Raw genomic sequence first — 19,835 nt, 5'->3', positions numbered from 1 at the left:
CCCTGGCATTCCCCTGTACTGGGGCATATAAAGTTGGCAAGTCCAATGGGCCTCTCTTTCCAGTGATGGCCTACTAGGCCATCTTTTGATACTAAAGTTTTTTTTCTTTATCACTTTTTTTCCTTGCCCACTTTGTAAATATGTACACAGTGTGCATTCCTGGTGTCTGTGGAGGCCACGAGAGGGCATCCGATCCCCCCAAACTGAACTTGTAGTTAGTGGTGAGCCACTTGAGACATCCTCTGCAGGAACAACACATTTTCTTTCCTTTTCTTTTTTTCAGTATGTATTAGGCAGTTTATTTGTTTTGACATTTCTCGTTTTCTTTCTTTTTCTTATTTTTTTTATTATTTAAATGTATTTTATACATCAAACATTAATAATGAGTATTTTGAGAATGAAATAATGCTAAAAATTTGTTCAACTTGCATATTCATATCCCTTCACACCCTAAAAATATCATTAATGAGTAATTAATACTATCCATAACTGAGGATCCTATATCTAATGTTGAATATTAAATTATTTCAAAACTTATAAAATTTTTTTTGGGAATTAAGCATAGTAAAAGATCATAAAATAATAAAAATGAATCATTTAGAAATATATTCAAAGCATGGCATGGTGGCGCATGCCTTTAATCCCAGCACTCGGGAGGCAGAGGCAGGCGGATTTCTGAGTTCGAGGTCAGCCTGGTCTACAGAGTGAGTTCCAGGACAGCCAGGGCTATACAGAGAAACCCTGTCTCGAAAAACAAGCAAACAAAACAACAACAACAAAAAAGAAATATATTCAAAAGCCCTCATGATACCATCTGACCCAGTAAGAGAGTATTTAAAGCACATTATATGTTTGTGTACATTGTCTAACAGTTTACTTAAAAAAGATTATCAGTGTTTCTAGGAGAGAAATTATTTTATCAGTAAGTATATTTTAAATTTTTTAAAATGGCAAAAACTCTTTGACATTAAACATTTAAGAAAATGCTAATTTCAAGCACAGGGAGAAAAATATCAATATTTCCATGTTTGTAGAACATAAATTTAATACTTTCAATTGTTAATATTCAACAAACAGAATAGTTATTTTAAAATATGTTTCGTTGTTATGTCTCCCTTTTCATTTCTGATTTTGCTAATTTGGATACTGTCTCTGCCCTCTGGTTAGTCTGACTAAGGGTTTATCTATCTTGTTGATTTTCTCAAACAACCAGCTCCTGGTTTTGTTGATTCTTTGTATAGTTATTTTTGTTTCTGTTTGGTTTGATTATTTCTTGCCATCTACTCCTCTTGGGTGTATTTGCTTCTTTTTGTTCTAGAGCTTTTAGGTGTGCTGTCAAGCTGCTAGTGTAAGCTCTCTCCAGTTTCTTCTTCTTTTAAGTATAGAATAGAGTTTATTCAGGGCATGGGGAGGGGAGTTAAGAGGATAGTAGAGGCAGAGAAAGGCAGAGAGAGGGAAAGAGTAGAGAAGTAGAGGCTGGCCAAGACCACATGGAGAGAGGGGGGAGGGAATGGGGAGAGAGGGAGCAAGAGGGAGAGAGAGGCAAGAAAGCAAGAGGCCAGAGAGAGGTAAGAGCCTCTCTTCAGCTTCTTTTTGGAGGCACTCAGAGCTATGGGTTTTCATCGTATCACTGCTTTCCTTGTGTCCCATAAGTTTTGGTATGATGGGCCTTCATTTACATTAAGTTCTAAACAGCCTTTAACTTCTTTCTTTATTTCTTCCTTGACCAAGTCATCATTGAGTAGAGAGTTGCTCAGCTTCCATGTGTATGTGTGCTTTCCATTGTTTTTGTTGGTATCTAAGACCAACCTTAGTCCTTGGTGATACGATAGGGTGCATGGGATTATTTCAATCTTCTTGTATCCGTTGAGGTCTGTTTTGGAGAAGGAACCATGAGGTGCTGAGAAAAGGGTATATTCTTTTGCTTTAGGATGAAATGTTTTATAAATATCTGTTAGATCCATTTGGTTCATAACTTCTGTTAGTTTCACTGTGTCTTTGTTTCTGTTTCCATGATCTGTCCATTGCTGAGAGTGGGGTGTTGATGTCTCCCACTATTATTGTGTGCTTTGAGCTTTAATAAAGTTTCTTTTATGAATGTGGGTGCCCTTGCATTTGGAGCATAGATGTTCAGAATTGAGAGTTCATCTTGGTATATTTTTCCTTTGACCAGTATGAAGTGTCCTTCCTTATCTTTTTTGATAACTTTTGGTTGAGAGTTGATTTTATTCAAATATTAGAATGGCTACTCCAGCTTGTTTCTTGGGATCATTTGCTTGGAAAATTGTTTTCCAGCCTTTTACTCTGAGGTAGTGTCTGCTTTTATCACTGAGGTGCATTTCCTGTATGCAGCAAAATGCTGGGTCCTGTTTATGTATCCAGTCTGTTAGTCTGTGTCTTTTTTTGGGGAATTGAGTCCATTGATGTTAAGAGATATTAAAAACCAGTGATTGTTAATTCCTGTTATTTTTGTTGTTAGAGGTAGAATTATGTTTGCGTGGCTATCTTCTTTTGAGTTTGTTGAAAGATTACTTTCTTGCTTTTTCTAGGGTGTAAGTTTCCCTCCTTGTGTTGATGTTTTCCATCTATTATCCTTTGTAGGGCTGGATTTATGGAAAGATATTGTGTAAATTTAGTTTTGTCATGGAATATCTTGGTTTCTCCATCTATGGTAATTGAGAGTTTTGCTGGCATTTGTTTTCTCTTAAGGGTCTATATGACATCTCCCCAAGATCTTCTAGTTTTCATAGTCTCTGGTGAGAAGTCTGGTGTAATTCTGATAGGTCTGCTTTTATATGTTACTTGATCTTTTTCCCTTACTGCTTTTAAAATTCTTTGTTTAGTGCATTTGGTGTTTTGATTATTATGTGATCTGGTCCAATTTATCTGGAGTTCTGTAGGCTTCTTGTATGGTGATGGGCATCTCTTTTTTTAGGTTAGGGAAGTTTTCTTCTATAATTTTGTTGAAGATATTTATTGGCCCTTTGAGTTGGGAATCTTTACTCTCTTCCATGCCTTATTGTCCTTAGGTTTGGTCTTCTCATTGTATCCTGGATTTCCTGGATGTTTTGGGTTAGGATCTTTTTGCATTTTGTATTTTCTTTGACTGTTGTGTCAATGTTTTCTATGGTATCTTCTGCACCTCTTCTATCTTTTGTATTCTGTTGGTGATGCTTGCGTCTATGACTCTGGATCTCTTTCCTAGGTTTTCTAACTTCAGGGTTGTCTCACTTTGTAATTTCTTTATTGTTTCTATTTCCATTTTTAGATCTTGTATGGTTTTGTTCATTTCCTCGACCTGTTTGTGTTTTCCTGTAATTCTTTAAGGGATTTTTGTGTTTCCTCTTTAAGGGCTTCTAGTTGTTACCTGTGTTCTCCTGCATTTCTTTAAGGGAATTATTTATGTCCTTCTTAAAGTCCTCTATTAGCATCATGAGAAGTGATTTTTAGATCTGAATCTTGCTTTTTTGGTGTGATTGTGTATCCAGGACTTAGTATAGTGGGAGAATTCTGTTCTGATGATGCCAAGTAACCTTGGTTTCTGTTGCTTATGTTCTTGTGCTTGCTTCCTGCCATCTAATTATCTCTAGTGTTACCTGCCCTCTCTATATGGACTGAATGGAGCCTGTCCTTCCTGGGATTCTGGGATTCTGGGATCCTGAAATCCTGGGTGTGTCAGAGCTCCTGAGAGTCAAGCTGCCTCTGGGATCCTGGGATCCTGTGGACCTGGGCTTGTTAGAGCACCTAGGAGTGGAGCTTTTTCTGGGAGTTGTGCGACTGGCTGTGGAATTCTCGCCCAAGGTCTGCTCAGGGCACCGGCCCAGACTGGAAGGAACACAACAACACATTTTCTTAAACACGGAATTCTCTCTCCAGCCCCTCCTTATTTTGTTGTTCTTAAACATCTCAATAAGATACACATTTTCAGAACACTAACATCAATTCTTCTCTCGTAGTTATTAGATTTTTTTTTCTACAGAGAACTGGCAACATTCATTTCTAAAATACTTGAGTGTAATTTTCCTCTGTATTTTCATGCTTTTGTTTCTGTTTGCTTTCATTTCTCTTCTGAAAATGTTTTGTGTGTGCTGAATTTATTTCTCCCTGAGGGAGGTGTGGTTTATTTATGAATTTATTTTTCCCTGAGGGAGGTGTGGTTTATTTATGAATTTATTTTTCCCTGAGGGAGGTGTGGTTTATTACTTGTGGGCCCCATATCATGGGGTTGTCATTGGTCTCAACTAGTTAATGAATTTAATGCTGTTGAATTTTAGACATACCTAGGTTTATGTCTGTTTCTCATTCTACTATTTTCCTGTGTATTTTTCTTACATGTTTTAGGATAATTTTTATTCTTTTCCAAATGAACTTTAGAATCAATTTGGGGGGTTGTCTTGTCTCTCTTGCCCACTCTGGCTCCAAAACTCAAGTCCCCAGAATACATTTTATTTTAGTTGGTTTGGGTTGTTTTATGTCTCACTTGCAAATTGCCTTTGTTTTTTTTTGTGTTTGGTTCCTTTAATTTTCTCTCATACTTGGGAAGGCATTTCATATACTTTAAACAATGTCTTCTTAGGAGAGACCCCCTTTCATCCCAGAAGGAGTGATAGCTCGAAGGAAGAGAATGGAGATTGAAGAGCCCAAGAAGAAGAGGGTAGGCTACTGGACCTCTTTGGGTTTCTTATGAAAAGGGATAGAAGACCTGCCTGTGCACCAAAAAAGTAATGCTGGGTGGTGGGTATATAACAGAGGACAGGGCTTTAGCCACAGGAAGTGGACTTGATTCAGGAGATGCAAACTGAGTGTACCCAGGGTTGGGGGTTGGGCTCTCCAAGATTCAGGGACATAGTAGTGAATTCTTAACATACTCTTGAATGAAGCTTTTCATTCAGTTGATGTTATATTGCAGTGAACAAAGTCCATGAGGTACATAGTCCACTAGGTAGGCAAGAACAGTCTTCCTGATAGGCATAGATGCATAAAGGGTCAGAGACTGTTTCATCGGTAAGGAGGTTGCAAAGCATTTGGGGACATAAAAGCTAAAACAAATTTTTGGGGATTTTCTTGCAGGAGCGAGATCTTGAGCTGGAAATGGGAGATGATTACATTTTGGATCTTCAGAGTAAGTAAGGTGTTTTGTAATGTCAGTTGTATGAAAAGTGCTTCAGAAAAGACAGGAACCCAGTGAAAGTCTCCCAGTGAGTTGATTGGTTTATAAGCTTTTGCTTTTTTCTTTAAAGATTTATTTTTTTATTTATATGAGTCCACTGCCGCTCTCTCAGACACACCAGAAGAGAGGATTGGATTCCATTACAGATGGCTGTGAGCCACCATGTGGTTGCTGGGAATTGAACTCAGGACCTCTGCAAGAGCAGTCAGTTCTCTTAACTGCCAAGCCATCTCTCCAGCCCCCAAGTTTTTACTTTTTTGAAGATTAGAAGTTTCAGACTTGAGGCCCTTGGTCTTGTGAAGATTATATGCCCCAGTACATGGGGAATGCCAGGGCCAGGAAGCAGTGGGTGGGTTGGGGAGCAGGGCGGGGGTGGGGGTGGGGGGGTGGAGGGGTATAGCGGACATTTGGAGAGGAAACTAGGAAAGGGCATAGCATTTGAAATGTAAATGAAGAAAATATCTAATTAAAAAAAAGTTGCAGACTTACAGAGCTATATAAAATGTCTTCCATATTATTTCCTGTTGTTTCAGATGAAAGGATTATTATTATTATTATTGCAGTATTTGGGAGTTAAGACACATGAGTCCAAGTCATTCTTATTAAGTTAAGCGATGTTGAGCACAGCTTTTTTGTTAGACTATAAAGTGATGTTACTTGGTACCCAGAATATCATTTTGATGGCATAGTACTTGAAGATACTAGAAAGTACCATAAACATAACTCCTTTTTCCTTTTCAATATTAGAATACTGGGACCTAATGAATTCATCTGAGAAATATGATAAGATACCAGAAATTTGGGAAGGCCACAATGTTGCTGATTATATTGATCCTGCTATCATGAAGGTCTGCAATGCTTTTTAAATTACCTTCCTCATTTTGACATGACCAGAAAATGCAAACACAACTTGAGCTTTTACTCCTTGTTGTCCTTTGCTCAGTGCCCTCAGAAATCCTTCCACCCTGCTCTCGGCTCTCTTGAGATGTCACTTCTCTATTCTGATGACACTGTTCTCTAGTTCTCCTGGGTTCTTTCTGTGTGGTCCTGTTGGTGCCCAGCCTTCCTCACTGAGCTGCAGAGGCTTTGTTATTTTGCTTGTGTTGATGCTCCAGTGTGGAGACCCTGTCACTGGCTCTGTCCTCTCTCTGTAGCCACTATCAATATTTTGAGTCTTCTCAGACCTCCTCCTGCAGTCTTTTGCTAGCTTAGCAAGTGATGTCGAATTACCAAGAAAATTCCGTCCACGGGGTCTGAGGTCTGATTTCCAGATTTCTCCCTCTCGCTGACCTTTTTATGTTTTGGATCCTTCTAATCTGGAAGGGGGTTTACCTCGGAGGGCCCTACTTTTTCTTAGACACATTCTCCTAGAGAGCTGTCCCATCGCCAACCTTTCTCCTGCTGTGGTGCCTGTCCCTGGCTTGCTTTTTCACTGCATGTCAGTGTTTGCATATTTATCTTCTCATTTATTTATCTGTGTGTATTTATCTATGTTTGTGCATGTGTGGATGGTGTGTGTGTGTGTGTGTGTGTGTGTGTGTGTGTGTGTGTGTGCTGGGGAATCAACCCAGGATCTTGTGCTTGTTAGGCTTTGTCACTTGGTTGCATCCCCAACCTATATGTGTAAAGTTGCATTTTGTAACCAGTGTAGTTGTGTTTAGTGTGCTATTTGAGAGGACGAATGGGGGTTTGTACACATTTATTTTGTGTATCTGCTGGGAACACTAGGGAATGAGGGAAGAGTTCCCTACATCTTTTATCTTTAAAGATGAAATGGAATTGGCAAAAATAGTGCATATAGTGTTCATGCTGTCTCTTTGGCCTTCATATATCCCCTTTTCCATGAGATTAACTCTATACAAGTGGGGTCCACTTGTGACTAGACCATACAATATTCTGATATTTTCAGGTACTTAAGGAAACATCATTTCTATAAATATGTTGCTACACTTCCGTGCAAGTTTTTCTTTGTGAATTTTGTGATTCTTTTTAAAGAAATTAGAAGAGTTGGAAAAGGAAGAAGAGCTAAGAACAGCTGCTGGGGAGTATGACAGTGACTCTGAGAGTGAAGATGAGGAAATGATGGAAATCCGACAGCTGGCAAAGCAAATTAGAGAAAAGAAGAAGTTGAAAATTCTACAGTCCAAAGAAAAGAATACACAGGGACCCAGGATGCCCCGAACTGCCAAGAAGGTCAGTCTTGAGCATTGCAGAGGCAGGGCCCACGCTTGCATGTTGGATCCTGTGTAACCCCCCTGAGTGACAGGCTTCCATACCTGGGCACACCCTGAGATTCTCAGGGGCACTGACTTAGCAGGGTCTTTGCTTGGGGCTGTTAGACTCTGACAGGTGCATCATCTTTGTTACAGACTGAGTCATTGCTGCAGTGATGAGTTAGAACTAAACTTGATGGTGTTTGAGGATGTTTGTTAGTTGTTAAAAAAGGTCTCATTCAGTCCAGGCTAGCCTTGAGCCTCTAGCCAAGGAGTTCCTGACTCCTCCTGCTCCATAGGTACCGGGATTACAGCTGTGTGCTATTATGGCTGCTGCTAACATTTTTATATTACTTAATTTTTCTATTGTTTGAGACTTCTAGATCCACAAGGCAGTTTATCAGTCCCTGTTACTGGTGAGGATAGGGAGGTGTTGAGTGGATCAGAAGACATCAAAATTCTGTGCACTTGTTGGCTTTGTATTGGGATATCATTGAGTCTTCTGTTCTTGTCTGAATGACAAGTTAGGCCCGTGTCAGAGCACTACCTCCAGAGCCTTCCTGAAAGTTGAGGTAAGGGAGCGGCGGGTTCCCAAAAGACAACATACCGGGCAGTTAAAATATAATGGGAGGGGGAGGAAAGGGATTTGGCATTGTAGATTCCACAGTGGGTATTCCTGGTTTGAAAATTCTATTTTTGTGTGATTGGGTGGCTGCTAATATTTACAGACATGTTGTTTCTCCTGCTGCTTAGTTGTCTCTGAGAAGAGAGTCTGGTTCATTGAGTCTGTCTTACCTCAACTGTAGTGCCGTCTCTAGCCTATGCAGCCACTCTCTTTTATCCCCAGAACGTTAACAGTCTTACCATGGCTTCTATGTAGCAAATACACTGTTTGTTTTCATGGGATTTAATTGAACTGTCCAGAAACTGAAGTTAACTCAACTGGAAAGAAAGCGTTTTGTTGTAGGTAGTAGTAGATCATTGTAAAAGGTGTACTTTGAAGACCCAGAGCAAGAACAAACTCAGGTTTTCTTGCTGTGTGCTGACAACATGGATCCTTTATTTGATCCCAGGGTAGGTGGGTGGGTGGATGAAATCTCCATCATCAAGCCATCAGTGAACCCTGCAACAGACTCTGCCAGATATCCCCTAAGTTAATTCCCTTCTCACGCCATCTACCTGAAGGTAACATCAAAACCGAGAAGCTGCAAGTTCCCTTGCACCAGAGTAGCCCCATTTGAGACGTCAGTCATGAGTCTGGGCCTCTAGAGCTCGACTCTCCAGTTACAGAGAATGATTTCCCTGATCCTGTCTTGAGTATGATTAATTTACTAGACTACCTCACAAATTGGGGAAACATTCTCTTTTGTTGGTTACATTTGCCAGTTTACTATAAAGTGTATTTTAAAATTTAAAAGATAAGGCAGTGCAGTGCTGAATAGGAGGCAATCTGAAGGAACCTTCCCGTCCTGGGGCATGCTGCCCTCTTAACACGTGGTTGGGTGTGTTTCTCACTTTCAACCTCTGTTATTTTAGGTTTTTATTAAAGCTTTTTGCATAAACAAACTTGGATCCTGCAGTGTAGAAGTGTGATGGGCAAGAGTCTAATCTAATGCTAACAGACTACCACCACGGTCTGCTTATCCTCTTGGGTCTTTCTCTGCTACACACCTCTGCTCCTCTGAAACAGGGTCTTAGAGCAGGGTAATCAGAGCTGGCAGCTCCCAGACAGAAAGGTGGGGGAAGGTACATGTTTAAGTTCTGTCATCTGCCTTGGAGAAGAGAATGTATATAATATTACATGTATTGGTACAATTTTGTAGCCTGTTTTTCCATAGAGACATAATTGGTGCAGTTACTATTCCTTAGGAAGAAAAAGGAGCATGTGAAAGGGGGACAGAGATAAGAAAAACAAACTGAGAGACGGACTGACTGACTGAAGTGCCATAGTTCGTGAAGACTTTCCTTTACCTCGGGCAGCTTCTGGAATGAAGGAGTAAAGTCCAACCATTGTATTCCTTTCTGTCCCAGTGTCTGAGGAAAGGATAAGGGCTGTGAACACTAGGATACAGGAACAGGGGCAAACATGTGTCTACTACCTACTCATTTATCCATCCATCACAGTATCACCTGGATATTTTCCCTCTCTTTTTTCTTTTAAAATTAAGTTTCAACAGACATTTTACTTAAAATAAATTATTTTCCCTCCCTTCCTTCAGGTTCAGCGGGCAGATTTAGAGAATGAGATGCGTAGTCTTGGTGTGGACATGGATGATAAAAACAATGTAAGTCTGGAGGGCAGCGTGGTTTCACATGATCTGTTCTTTTGTTGTTTTGAGACATTGTCTTGCTGTGTTGCCCAACCCGCCTTCAAACTCAGTATTTCCCTGCCTCTAGTTCTCTAGTGCTGGTAGTCAGGCATGTGCTACCAAACCCTACCCAGAGGCAGGTGTTGCTTAATGATGTAGATACCTACTGAGAAATTTGTCACTAGGAGATTCTATTAATGTAAATGGCATAGCATGCACATGATGTACATAAATGTAGATGGTAAGCATGTCTACTACTACCTCAAGTATTTGGAGTGGGAGGTTAAAACATCAACATTGACCATTGTCGTTGCCGCTCATGATTGGTGATAACCAGTAGAGAACATTAGCACACAGGATGTGCAAGAGCTATGGCTCGAGAGCACCATCTCACTCACTACCAGCATGGGTGCTGAGCTGGACGTTCCTGAAACCTCAGGAGGGACAGTACCTTTGACCCTTAACCCCTGGCTTCAAACTAGACCCTCACTCTGCTAGTAAGTCGCAAAAGGACTTCCAGAGTCTTTCACTTGTGTGATAATGGTTCTTAAGATCTTGGCTGTCGGGCTGGTGAAATGGCTCAGTGAGTAAGAGCACCCGACTGTTCTTCCGAAGGTCCGAAGTTCAAATCCCAGCAACCACATGGTGGCTCACAACCACCCATAATGAGATCTGATGCCCTCTTCTGGTGTGTCTGAAGACAGCTATAGTGTACTTACATATAATAAATAAATAAATCTTTTTTAAAAAAAAAAAAAAAAAAAAAAAAAAAAAGATCTTGGCTGTCTTCTCTTCTTGTTGGACAAATTTTAATTGTTACCAAGAGCACTGTTTGTGTGTTTCAGGCCCACTATGCAGTCCAGGCAAGAAGATCTCGGAGTGTCACTAGGAAAAGAAAACGAGAAGAATCTGTTCCACCCTCTTCCATAGCCCGGAGTCGCAGTTGTTCTAGAACTCCACGTGATGTTTCTGGTCTTCGGGATGTCAAGGTTTGCTTCTTTGATCTGGGGCAAATAAAAATAAGAACCTTTAGGGGTGTTTACTTTATAGAACCTCCAGCAAGCACAAGCCATTACTTGAGCAGGGTTGTGATTAAGAGATTAGCTGTTCACTCCACCTTCCACTTTGTAGCGTCCTTTGGAGAGGAACTTGGACCAGAAGCAGTTGGATGCCCTGGATAGGTGTTCTGTCTGGCAAACCATTATGAAACCCTTAACCTGGAGGATAGACAGAGACATGACCTCATAAAGTATGGATAGTCTAGGCTTTCTCCTGTAAGGAAGTAGCTGGGAGAAAATAGTTCATTTATGTCATTAGGGAAATTGTTTCCCCTTCAAGTTGGTAGCTTGTCACTATGGTATTATTTGTAATGTCCTTTTGGAAGTGCGGTAGGTATTTAAAATCTCACTGAAATTTCTTTTTAAGAAAAAACTTTTTTGTTTTTAAATTTTAGTATTTTGAAAAGTCAAATATAAGAGAAAACCTTTGTAAACTGGTAGGCTTTCTAATGGAAGCCTGAAGTTCTCATTTCAGATGTCATTTTCATCTGGAAGTCTTGGAAGTGAGTGTTGAGTTGAGGCAGTGTTTTCCTATGAATCCCAGGCTGGCTGAGAGTCCAGACAGGTTGCTTCCATGTTCAGCTGGGATTACAAGTGTGCACTATGGAACTATGGGTTTTAATACTGGCATTGACATGAGTCAGATGTGGCATGTGCTCTCATGGTCCTGAGTTTCAGTATGTTACTCTGAAAGCCTGATCCAAGGTTTCCTCAGATAGTCATGGAGTTCCTGCAGATAGTGTGGTGGTCTGAGAGAGTGGTGACTGAGACAACGGGGTTGACATACTGGCTTTGGTAAAATGGTTCCCAGGGAGTTATGGTGCAGGACAGAAATGTGGTTTTCATTAATGTGTCTTCTCCTGCATAGATGGTGAAGAAAGCCAAGACTATGATGAAGAAAGCTCAGAAGAAGACGAATCACTTGGGGAAGAACGGGGAAGCAGATAGGCATGTGTTTGATATGAAGCCCAAGCACTTGCTGTCTGGGAAGAGGAAAGCTGGTAAAAAGGACAGGAGATAATGTCCTCTTCAGTTGGAACAGTTTAAATAGACTCTTGGTTATTTTGGGTGTGGTATGGTGTGCTATAGAATTTGGAATCACCATTTGTTAACCAAAAGAAACAGTGGGAATGACTTGTAAATGCTTGCTGCTTTGCTGGAAACTGGTAAAGCCTACTAAGTGTGCAGTGCTGTGGTCACTGCGCAGTTTGGGTTTTTACGTCCAGTGCGTTCCGTACTTGATGAGCTTTCAGCATTTTACAGAAAAGACGGAGGCAGCATGGGTGGAGGAAAACTGTTTTGTAGTGGGACTTTTGTCACCCAGAGTACCTATTTTTGTTAAGAAAGTATCCCTGCTGGGAAGTCTAAGCAGAAGGCTCCTCTCCTTACATTTAGGGTGTGTCAGAGCTTAAACTACTCTCTTAAATTATTTTCTAAACCTGTAGTACAATGTATCATTGTAACTTCAACCATTTCATCCAAAATAAACACCCAGCAAAAACATAGTTGATGACTTACCTTTTGTTTGATTTAATTGCAAGACACTTGATGGCCAAAAAGGGTGGTGGTGGCAGGGAATAGGACGTTGCTTTTTTGTTCTTAGAATAAAAAATAAAGGAAGTAAGTGCCTGGGGTATAGGCTCAAAACCAAAAAGAAAAAAGAAAAAGAAAATGTCTTCTTTCATAAACAATTGCTGAATTAAGATTGATGTCCTGGAAAGTACAAAAACATTTATAAGAGGGATCCCGGTGTACCTGGAACTACAGCCCTGTCCTCAGATTAGAAGATAATCTTCAAACTGTCAGTGCTTCCTGTTAGGCTACAGCTTCTGACCTTTATCAGAATCCAGCGACTTACCAACGGATTACGTACTCTATCCTAACATTCTTTGGACTCTATTGAGACTTCTTTTTTAAATTGGCTTTCTAATGTGTTTTAGTTCTCTGATGAAGTTTGATGTCTTGATTTTTTTTTTTTTTAATGTCTAGATGATTAAAGTCTATAATCATTGGTATGCCTAGTAACTTAATTAAATCATAGAATTAGTCATGTAACATTTGAAGTTCTAGACAAAGCTTTTTTCTTAATGGAACTTGTATTTATTTAAATTTCTGAGACACTAGTGAGAAAGGGTAGAGAGACTGGAAAAATTAATGGGAGGAGGAAAACAAGGCTTAGCTAGAGTTTGTATTTCCCGATGGCAGAAATCAGGAAAATTCAACACAAATTATGAAACCAAGATTGTTGACATACATAATCCTGGCTTTTCTAAAGACATCTCAAAACAGTGCTGTTCAATACAAGGGACTTACGCATATTTAGGAACAGAATGTTTGTGACCTTGAGCTGAACTGTGTTAGGGGTCTGTTCTCATTGCTGTTAGAAATAGGAAGAGGTGGCTGTGAATGCTGGCTTGGTAGGTAGGCTACCTTTCTGCCTACCAGGTCCTTCAGCAGTGCTGGTTACCAGCAGGAGAAGCTGGGATGCTGTGAAGATTCAGCAGCATCCCCTCTAGAGAGACACTAAATCATCTTTAACAAGGAAAATGTTAGAGGACTCATTCTGATTGTAAGCATATACAACAAAGTAATAGTAATAGCATTGTGATACTGTCATAAAGAGAGCCATACAGATTGTTGGAACAAAGTAGACAACTCAGAAATAGTTGTATTAAAAAATGGACTGGAACTAACAGTGGGGAAAGGACTCTTTCTCCAGCAGCCATTTTGGGAAATGTTAACATATATGGTCAAAAGTTGGACTCGACTCTACACCCCACTAGATACATACATTTTTAAAAGCCTAAGTATAAGACCCCTAAAACGACAACATTTTAAAGAAAATGATAAAGCCATCATAACATTGGATTTGACAATTTCTTGGCTGTGACATCAGAGTTATGGGCAGGAAAGGAGAAAGTACATAAACAGGACTAGATTAGAATTCTGTAGGAGACTGCCTACAGAATGGGAGAGCAGGTTTGCAAGTGTGAGTAATACATGGTTTGTAAATTCAACAGTGACCAAAAGTCGGCAAAAGTCTTGACTATCTGTTTTTCCAAACAAGAGAGTCAAATGTTCAGATAGCCATAGGAAAGCATCTGTGGGTTCGCCGTTATAACCGTTAGGGAAAGTCAGTGAGAAACACGACTGAGCACCGAGAAGGTCAGATCAAACAACAGCCAAGAAGGGGCAAGCACAGAAAGCCAAGTAAATCCTTCCCTTGTAGTTCTTCCCTCGGGTGGTTGGGTATAATGCTTACCTGACATGCAACACACATGGGGATAGACAGTCAACACCCAGGTGGCCAGGAGAAACCTCCTCATGCCTGGCTGCTTATCCTGTTTAATACTTATCCTTCCTCCCTTGAGAAACATAACTAACTCTATTGTAAAAACTATCTCCTTCATTTTTAGTTTTTTTCTAAAGATAGCAGTCATCTTGTTTGTAAGAGTGATAATATGTTTATTCTATTCCTGGGGTTCAATACATAAAAAGAAAAATGTTTATAACCAGAAAATGTAATTATTTTTAACTAGGTTACTTTGTTCACTAGATTTAGATTTTTCTCTAGATCTGTCTGTGATAATATCACTAATACAGTGATCTGAAGTTAGGGTCTATTTCTATCAAGGTAAAAACCATTGCTCAGCCAGGCAGTGGTGATGCACACCTTTAATTCCAGCCCTTGGGAGGCAGAGGCAGGTGGATTTCTGAGTTTGAGGCCAGGCTGGTCTACAGAGTGAGTTTCAGGACAGCCAGGGCTACACAGAAAAACCCTGTCTCAAATAAACAGAAAACCAAACCAAACCGTTGTTTACAGTGGGGTGGGTGTGATGTTTGTTTGTTGACTACATGGGGAATTAACTAAAACCCAAATTGGAGAGCACATAGCTGTGAGGGATTTTTGCTTAATTTGAAGTTGGAAGATGCTAGGTTTTGAGGTCAGAAGACACACTTCAATCCAGATCTTTTGATAAGGGAAGACATAACCTCTAATTAGGGTTGCACCTTCTGCCTATATAGGGACATAGAAGGAGGAGTCTTTTGCTCTTTGCCTACACCAGCAAGTCCATTCCTTCATTAGCATTAGAGCCAGCTTTTTTTTTTTTTTAATATACCAATGTTTTCTTTTAAAATGTTAATTTTTGCCGTTAATTAAGTATATGTCTGCAAGTCTATTGTAAGGTATGCACATGTGAATGAAGATATCTGCATAGGAGTCAGAGGTGTTGGGTACTTGTAGCTGAAACTACAGGTACTTGTGAAACACCCAATAGTGGTTCTGGGAATTGAACTCAGGTCTTTTGCAAGTGCAGCATACATTCTTAACTCCTGAGCCATCTAGAGCCAGCTTCTTTAGGATTCTAGCATATACCAAAGACCAAGTGAGAAATCCAGCCTCGTAGACTGAACAATTACTGAGGTCTTGTACCTTCTGTACATAGGCAGCCATTATTGGATTATCTGGAATACAGCGTGTAAATCATTCTAATGAATCCTGTGTGTGTGTGTGTGTGTGTGTGTGTGTGTGTGTGTGAGAGAGAGAGAGAGAGAGAGAGAGAGAGAGAGAGAGAGAGAGAGAGAGAGAAGAGAGTCATTCTTTAAGCTCTGTTACTTTAGAGGACCCTGACGAAGGCAGGTGGGAACATTACTCACATGGTCTTAGCAACTGCACACATCTTGTCTATTCCACATAAGGATGGAGGATTCGAGGTAAGTGACCTCAACACTGCACGGAAGCTATTTAGGGGGAAACAGATTTGCAATCAGCCTTCGAAGGTCAGAGATGACAGAAAAAAGTCTTGGATTCTTCCTGGGAATTCCAGTGCAAAAATTGCTGAATTTAAATGTTGCAGCAGAACAGGGGTGATGGCATAAAAGACATCCTGGAGTTTCAATTTTTTTTTTTTTTTTAATTTTCAAGAAAATTGTCTAAGCTTGGTATAAAAGCTTGGCACATGAATTTGATCCCAACACCTGGGAGGCAGAAGTAGATGGATTTTTGAGAGGGATGCTAGCCTGGTCTACAGTGAGTTCCAGGACAGTCAGAGCTATATAGTAAGGCAAAAAAAGAAAGAAAAGAAACATAACTAATAAAATTACCGGTAGCAAGGAGTCTAAGAAGCAATGAAATAGAAGGCTGATTTTGTTTTCCCTTCACTAGGCAAATAATGAGAAGTCAGTGAGGGGTAAACTGACCTTTTCCAGGTTTTTTTGATGACTGAACCTTTTAGCACAATTCTCATAGTAAAGATTATGACTTTTGGTCATTATTGATAAGTATATTCACAATAACATTTGACCAAGCAAATGTATTCCTTGATCCACACCAACGAACGATAAATTGTTTGACTTTTGCCACTGTTTTATGCGTAGAAGATAGACTTAATGCTTGGTGCTGGGGCTCAGCGCTGGCTTAGGTAAAAATACAGCAGGAAGTATTTGATTATCCTCATCAGCTCCACAAAGAGTCCTTGTGGAATCTGTGAACCCAGTGAAAACCAAGGAAGCTCTTTGTTATCCATATGTTATCTATATCCATCCTCACTCACCATATGCCACCTGTAGAGAGAACCCTGGACAGGTGAGCCTGTGTTACCCATGGGAGAGTGGTGTCACCAGGGGAAGGTTTTAAGAGAAAACTGACACTTTCCATAGATATTGAAAATTTTTAAGAGCTGGAGAGAAAGAAGCAATTAAAATGAAGAGCTTGAATTTTAGTTTAGTGCAATTAAAGGAAATTAGTATTCAAGTTTCTGTTAAACATGACAATTTTAACCATGGGCTAGTAATGAACCCAACTTTTCTTTCTTTTTCTTTCTTTTTTTTTTTTTTTTTAGATATTGAAATTTTTTAATGTGTATGGGTTATTTGCCTGGATCTGTATGTATACCACATAATGCGTGCCAGGTACCCACAGAGGTCATAAGAAGGTGTAAGATCCCCTGGAACTAGAGTTATAGTTGTGAGCCACCATGAGTGCTGGAATGGAACCCTGGACTCACGCAAGAGCATCTTAGTTACTGAGTCATTTTTCAACCCCATTCCCTGCTTCGAACATTACTTTTTATATCCCTCAGAGTCGATATATCTTTTCACACACATCCTCAAAATAAGACCATCAAGGGAACAGGAAGTCCTCTACCATGCTTCTGAACTATGCAGTGATGTCTTCTCCACAGGCCTCCCTGTCCAGTAGCTCCTGCACGTCCCAGCTCATATAGTAGTAGAGTTTCACTTCCCTGGTATCTGGGTTTAGCATAAGGTATTTTCTCACCAACAGAAAGTAGCCAATTTCATGATCTACCCAGACCGCATCTGGCTGGCACTTGTGGTATTTTCCGGTCATTAAGATTATTTCCTTTATGGAAATTGTTGGAGTTCGTCAAAAGACCCTCACTCACAAAGACCACAGAGATTGCCATCGCTGCAAACCACATGAGGATTTTTATTGATCCAACATGTTGGGGACTCCCCCCTCAGCATGTAGGTCAGAGGAGAGACCCAGAACAAAGAACACACTTATACCTTTGTAAGGGGCAGATTTGAGCAACAGGGTTCTCATTGGTGTAGCAAGTAACCTTTCACGCATTGGTTGGTTTGTATAGTGACTACCTCTGGCCTAGTGACTCACTTTGCCCCCATAGTGGGTTATTAATGTCACAGGGAACTCTAGCAAGGTCAGGGCGATCTGCAGTCTTTCTCAGAATTTAGTGTGGGGCGGGGTACTGGGATTTTTCTGGGATCTGCTATCTTGTTATGAAGATTTCTCTGAAAACAGCTAATATTATTTTAGCAGTTGCAGGCTTAGTCATTTTGGCTGCTAAAACTGTTTTTACATTTGTTTAGCCAGCTTCCTTATCTGGCTCTGTACTTTGCCTGCTAGTACAGTTTGGAAAGTCCTTCTTGAAGGGGGAAGGTACTGGGTGGTCTTGAATTTATTTTGGATATTAAAAAGTCTGTTGAAGTTGGAACTGTATTAATTCAGTAATAGAGAAACTGGACATTTAGATAGAAAGCAGCTCATTTCCCTCCCCCCCCCCCATTCCCTTCAAGGGTGCCACACAAGCACTTAAGCTTAATTAGATGTTAGGTAGATCACAGTGAAGAGGGCACTGACCCTTTTGGGTTTCATTTCCTGTCCACTATGGTTTCCTTTTTCATTTACAATGAAGACCATGTATATACAGGACGCAAACCCAGTTATGTACAGTAGGACATACAAGTATGTGAAAGATTTCAGAATGGCAATGAAAACACTAGAGGGCTGATGATGGTTGCACATGCCTTTAATCTCGTACTTCTGAGGCAGAGGTAGGCAGATAACTGAGGGTGAGGTTCACCTCTACAAAGCAAGTTCCGGGTCAGGCAGGCTTACTTAACACACACACCTCCTTTGAAAAACAGCAACCACCACTCAAGCTCCATTATGGTGGCTTGTTTCACAGCAAGTCCTGTGTACCAGGATTGGGCACTTCCACAGGAAAGCTGTTTCCTGTGCAAGACAGAAACCATGTTAGCCCTGCAGCTACTTCCTGAGTTAGCATTTTGGTGGATGAAACTTGACAGCACTGTCATATGATATTATTCCTATTAAAAGATCCCTGAGCACATAAGGAGGTACACTGAGCCCCATGTTGGAGTGAGTGGGTACCTGGTCCTGAGAGATGCCCAGCTCAGCCTGCAGACGTCTCAGGACTGCACTCCTCATTTGAATGGGTGTGTTGGGAACTTAACTGAGATACTCTGGAAGAGCAGTGAACTCTCTTAATTGCTGAACCATCTCCCCCAGCCTCTAACATGTCCACGTTTAAATATTAAAGTTGGCAATGGCTCATTATCTCTGTGTGACTCTACTAACAATAAATATGTAGTGAGTGGATGTATGTACTAAAACATTGTGGGGTTGTAGATCTTAAATTTAACTAGAAACTCCAGATTGCCTGACAGTCATGCTGCTGGTTCTTCACTTGCTTTTTATTTTATACTCATATACACACACATAGCACTTTGTAATCCTTCACTCACTATTTGCTAAAAATGGAACATATTTGTAGAAAAATTAAAAATATTTTGTATGGTGTGCTGTTGAGCATTGTGTCAACTTGACAAAGCTTCAATCATTGGAGAAGAAGGAACTTCAGTTGAGAAAATGGCTCCATAATGAGATCTGTAGGGCGTTTTTAAAATTAGTGATTGATGGGGAAGGCCCAGCCCATTGTGAGTTGAACTACTGCTGGGCTGGTGGTCCTAGGTAGCATAAGAAAGCAGGCTGTGCAAGCCATGAGGAGCAAGCCAGTAAGCAGCACCCCTCCATGACTTGTACATCAGCTCCTGCCTCCCAAGTTCCTGCCCTGATTTCCTTTGAAAGGAAATAAAACTTGAGACCTGTGATTCATGTAATGTATGTCAAATAGCCCAAAGAGTTGTTTGTGAGCTTTGAAACCTGGGGCTGAGAACATAGCAGAACAGACCAGGACATGCCCGGGCAGGCCCATCGCCTCCCTATCTCCCACCCCCCTGACCTTAGTTAAATGTTAACAGGCTGCTGATGTTTAAATGGACCAATCATGTGAAACCGCGCCAATTCCTCCCCCAGCCCCACTCCTTTTCTATAAAAACCCCTAGCTTCCAAGCCTCGTGGTCGAATCCACTGTCACCTGTGTGAGATACGTTTCGACCTGGAGCACTGCCGTTAAAATACCTCGTGTTGTTACATCAAGGTGTTGTGTTCTATTCGTGATTCTTGGGTGCACGCCGAATCGGGAGTTGAGTGGGGCTTTGCCCACTAGGTTCTTTCACCTTCAGTAATGAAAACTGGTTCAGAAGCATAAGCCAAATAAACCCTTTCCTCCCTGAGTTGCTTTGTTTGTGGTGTTTCACTGTAGCAAGAAAAACCTGAAGTAGGCTATGTGTATTATTCCACTTTAAGAACATGAACTCGGGCTGGTGAGATGGCTCAGCAGGTAAGAGCACCCGACTGCTCTTCTGAAGGTCCAGAGTTCAAATCCCAGCAACCACATGGTGGCTCACAACCATCCGTAACGAGATCTGACTCCCTCTTCTGGAGTGTCTGAAGACA

General features: G+C 40.7%; 1 protein-coding gene across 1 annotated transcript in view; it reads left to right on the top strand.

Annotated features, from left to right (window-relative positions):
- Gtpbp4 (GTP binding protein 4) overlaps positions 1-12,404 on the top strand; it is a 24,121-nt gene extending 11,717 nt beyond the window's left edge. Inside the window, exons 11-17 of the mRNA XM_021179876.1 lie at positions 4,577-4,654; positions 5,071-5,122; positions 5,918-6,018; positions 7,166-7,363; positions 9,603-9,668; positions 10,538-10,681; positions 11,619-12,404. Of these exons, the coding sequence (XP_021035535.1) occupies positions 4,577-4,654; positions 5,071-5,122; positions 5,918-6,018; positions 7,166-7,363; positions 9,603-9,668; positions 10,538-10,681; positions 11,619-11,771 (792 nt within the window). The 3' untranslated portion in view covers positions 11,772-12,404. The remainder of the gene's footprint in view (positions 1-4,576; positions 4,655-5,070; positions 5,123-5,917; positions 6,019-7,165; positions 7,364-9,602; positions 9,669-10,537; positions 10,682-11,618) is intronic.
- The last annotated feature ends 7,431 nt before the right edge of the window (positions 12,405-19,835 follow it).

Source organism: Mus caroli, chromosome 13 (genome assembly GCF_900094665.2).
Source record: "Mus caroli chromosome 13, CAROLI_EIJ_v1.1, whole genome shotgun sequence".
Taxonomy (NCBI): Eukaryota; Metazoa; Chordata; class Mammalia; order Rodentia; family Muridae; genus Mus; species Mus caroli.
This window is presented reverse-complemented; position numbering and strand designations above follow the sequence as displayed.